The sequence below is a fragment of the Haliotis asinina genome, chromosome 8, assembly GCF_037392515.1.
Source record: "Haliotis asinina isolate JCU_RB_2024 chromosome 8, JCU_Hal_asi_v2, whole genome shotgun sequence".
NCBI lineage: Eukaryota > Metazoa > Mollusca > Gastropoda > Lepetellida > Haliotidae > Haliotis > Haliotis asinina.
The window spans coordinates 55600586-55604824 of record NC_090287.1 but is presented as its reverse complement, the minus strand read 5'-3'; the positions used below and the strand labels follow the sequence as shown (position 1 = coordinate 55604824).

The 4239-nt window shown below is 39.4% G+C and overlaps 1 protein-coding gene across 1 annotated transcript; it reads left to right on the top strand.

Annotated features, from left to right (window-relative positions):
- The first annotated feature begins 270 nt into the window (after positions 1-270).
- On the top strand, positions 271-3794 carry LOC137295298 (uncharacterized). The gene is made up of 4 exons (XM_067826612.1): positions 271-1248; positions 2041-2109; positions 3019-3108; positions 3741-3794. Exons 1-4 carry the CDS (start codon positions 271-273, stop codon positions 3792-3794), a joined length of 1191 nt encoding a protein of 396 aa, XP_067682713.1.
- The last annotated feature ends 445 nt before the right edge of the window (positions 3795-4239 follow it).

Below are 4239 nucleotides of genomic sequence, written 5' to 3'. Positions count from 1 at the left end.
GTATTGTGAAGCTTTGGTTGATGTTAAATGTGGTTGTATGATGTTGGCCGCGGATGTCGACACGAGCACGTGTTGTATTGTTCAATAACTTACGCAAACGGTCACGTGGCTCTGTTCATGTCTAGCATGGAATCCATTCTCTTGATAAAATGCTTCACGTCTACATCCAGGCATACATAATGTGTTCATCTGAGCTGAAGACACAACTTCTGATTGTTAATTTATTGTAAAGTAGAGTGGTTATAGAACACATAACCATTACCACCAGCCATGAGAGAAACAACGAACACTGTGAAGCCCATTGAGGAAAGAATGAAATCTCTTCTGGTGTCTATGAAAATCTTTGGATTGTACTTTAACCCACAACAGGATGGCAAAAAATTGGAAACGTCACCGAATAGACGAATTTCAAAAGTCATTCTGAACATTTTCAGTCATCGAATGTATTGTTACATGGTTCTTCTTCTACTCTGGTTCAATTTCGTCCGAGCTGTTGTTGGCCTATTTCCTCTTAATGAGGGTTTACCCTTGAGGATTATTTTCACTTTCTGGTACCTCCTTTGCACACTGAATGTAACAGTCTTGCTTGTTTCATGTGAGCGACTTAGTCACTTGCGATCATTCTACAAACATTGGGATTCTCATTTCAAGAACATTGCGACGAAAGAAATCGGATGTGCAATCAAATGTCCAGTAGAGTATTTCAATCTTGTAACATCAGTAGCATGGTGTGTAGTTGCCGTCAGCATCGCGGCATGTTCTATAGTCACTCTTGGAAACTCACCAACGTTGAAACCTATCACTGGAGATTTCACTCGCCCATTTCAAGAAGAACCGTGGGAGGTCTCGCTCATTCTTATCCTGTATAGTTTCAACACTGGCGCTTGGGTATTTCCTGTAATCTTCGTGGTTGTAATTTCCAAGGTCATCAAGGGCCAGTTTTTAAGATTTAGGGCTGTCCTGTCCGAAGAGATTCAAGAAGCAGGTGACCACATCCCTGCCTGCCTACAATCGCTGAGATGTCATTATTCACAGCTTTGTCAGGCTGTTGCTATCATCAACAGAACCTTCAAGTGGATTCTTGGAATGTCGTTTTTCCTTCAAGTGCTCTTGGCCTGTTTTATTTCCTACCAGTTGATAAATGGTCCAAACGAGATTGTTACAACCTGTATCTATTTGTATTGGCTTGGAGGTTCTTTTGTATTCATAATTTTGCTGACAGGGAGCAGTTCAGATGTCCATGACGCAGTAAGTACACACTGTTTGTGTTTCAGTTGTGGAAATAGGAAGATGGGTCTAGATGTGCCATTACTTCCGGATCTGGCCCATGTCATTGTATCACTCGTACGCTTTGTGATGTGTATATGTATATAGGTATGCTATAATCTGCATACTGGCGGCACTCATGGAGATCAACTTATTCGATGTGAGTGACCCATGAGCACCTGGGGTGGAACAGGCCATAGTTAATTCACTGCTGGTCCGAAAAGACGACTGCATCGGGCAGCCTCTTGTTTGAAGGCTGTGGGTTGGGCAATGAGGTTGAAAACTTGATCTTTGTTTTTAAGCAGATGACTACATCACCGGAGTATCCTGCTTGGTCTCATACCTCACTTTCACATTGCCCGTCGTGTGTGCTCAGTATGGTGAGAAGACAGATACAGCAGAATATCATGACAGGAATTCTAACAATAAACACAGTGTAATATTAAGTTAAACTCGAGTTTTAAATCTACATCTGCGATACTGTTGTTGTTGCGTTGTCCTTTGTTCATAGGCATATATATCGTTCAGCTTTTAAGTGTATTATGATTTATGGATACATAGATTTCATTGTCACGATATGGATGAAATTCTGCCGATTTGACTTGAACACTCTCAGGAATGCACTGGATGTTGACAAAGGTATCCAACAGTGAGGGTATTGCTCCACGTGTTTTGGCATGTACGTAATTAGCTCGGGGTGAATAGTTGCCTCAATGTTTCACAGACTAATGTCTGAAAGAATGCTGTTTAGATATATAGTTAAAACTGTTTCAGGCCCATTCTCTGCTGGAGGATATTTTCCAGATTGGGACAACAAACGCAACACCAGAATATCTAGGACAGGTCGGTGAAAGTCTTTGCCACTTATGACGCAAATGTATTTGAATTTATTTGATTTGTTTTGCTCCATTGGTTTGATGTGACCTGGAAATACGTTCTGATTGTGTCGGATAAGTAGATGTAGTCCATGGGACGTACATGGATTGTGTCCGTGAAGATGTTTTAATTCCCTTTGCCCACATGTCTGGAAAGCATATTGCTGCCTCCTTTGGAGCATAAAATATTTTTTCAGCGAGAGTTTTATTGTTTCGATTATTTTCTTGTCGTTTTCATTATTTTCTCTTCCTCGAATATTGTTTAGTATGGTAATCTACCTTTAGTGATCTACAGCCCATTTTTACTTTACTTTTGTCTTGTTCTCTTATAATGATATCGTTTTATGAATGCCCGCAAGTTTTAGCTTCTCTGTGATACTATAGCATGTTTAGTGCTGTTTTTACTTTTTTTTATTTATAAATTGTTCTCGCCAATGAAAGGCTGAAATATTGCCAATGTGATGATAAATTTTAACTCACACTCTTGGTTATTTTCTTGTTGCTTCAACTATTTTTCTTTGTGCTTCTAGTATTTTCTCGACACTACAAGTTTCTGTCAAAACTTTCTATATCTATATTCCCCTTTTGTCGTGTAAGTATTTCCTGCTTTGAAATACCAAGGTAATATATGTGTATACACACGTATGCACGCACACACATATTAAAGCTAAATATATATGAAACATCGGCTTTTATCTTAGGTAATACTCATCAGTGTCAAAATCATATTTGAGGGTACAGAAAATCAGTGATTTTATCTAGTGCAGGAAACACATACACAACCAAATAGAAAACACCACACACACCTCCCAAAACTGCGTTCCACAATTAAAATTAGTGAGTGCATTATTAGCAAATAACGCATACTTTGTTTCAGCTGAACCTCTTTGTCACCAAGTTGACAGGAACCTCAACTGGATTCACGGCCATTAACTTCTTTGTCATCAAGAAGGAGTTCCTTCTGACTGTAAGTAGCATCTTCCACAACCCATGCCATGAAAGCTAACGTCTATCGTTCGTAATTTTGACAACTGAAAAATATTGAATTCAATATAGTAATTTTCAAAAACACTATGGCGTGTAGTGGAGTATGTGATATTTTCAAATTGAAAAGTAATTTGACTAAGAACTGACGGTATGTTTTCTTTCACGTAAATGTTCATTTACCGTAAACTCATTGGTCATTTTGGGTCGACCCGTGAAGGTCCCGGGGTAGAATACGCCTTCAGCAACCCATGCTTCCCATAAAAGGCGACTGTGCTTGTCGTAAGCAGCGACTAACGGGATCGGGTGGTCAGTCTCGCTGACTTGGTTGACACGTCATCGGTTCCCAATTGCGCAGATCGATGCTGATGTTGTTGATCCACCATATAGCTGGAATATTGCTGAGTGCGGCATAAAGCTAAACTCACCCACTCACTCACTGATTTTGGGTCACGTCAAAATACCCATGTAGTGGGTTACATACATGACGTTGTATGGGTTATTTAACACTGTGATCTAGTTGTCCGGATTATCAACAGGCTACTTACATGACAGACTACAGTAAATATCCGACTTCTCTGTACTGCAACGTAACTCTATATTCATTCATTTCAGCTGGGTGGACTGTTCATCACCTACTCGTTCCTCCTGTTGCAATTCAAGATATAGGCTGGCACCTGGTAGCCAAGGTGAACAGACATTCAAAACATTCCACAAAATGTAGATACATTTCACCAGTGAATAATCAAACAACATACTGTATGGCACACAGTAGTGGCAATTTCAGCTGTGGTACATTTACTTATTCACTGTTATGTGTAGATAAAATTTCTATCCCTTTAATATTAATTTTCAAATTATGACATATTTTTTTATGTTTTCGTATCTGTGTTTAGGTTAGAAAAGGTTTTATATGGCATACATTACGCATTAATCTGCGACTGCCCTTCCCACAATAATTCCTATGATTCAGCAGTGAAGTGTGTTTTTTGTGTGTGATGGAATTGTTTCCATAAAACGATGCCACAATCCAAATTTCATAGTCTCCGTTGTAACTGGATACACACCGGCTTTCCTATTTATGCACACACTACTTTCATTGTGGGATTCAACT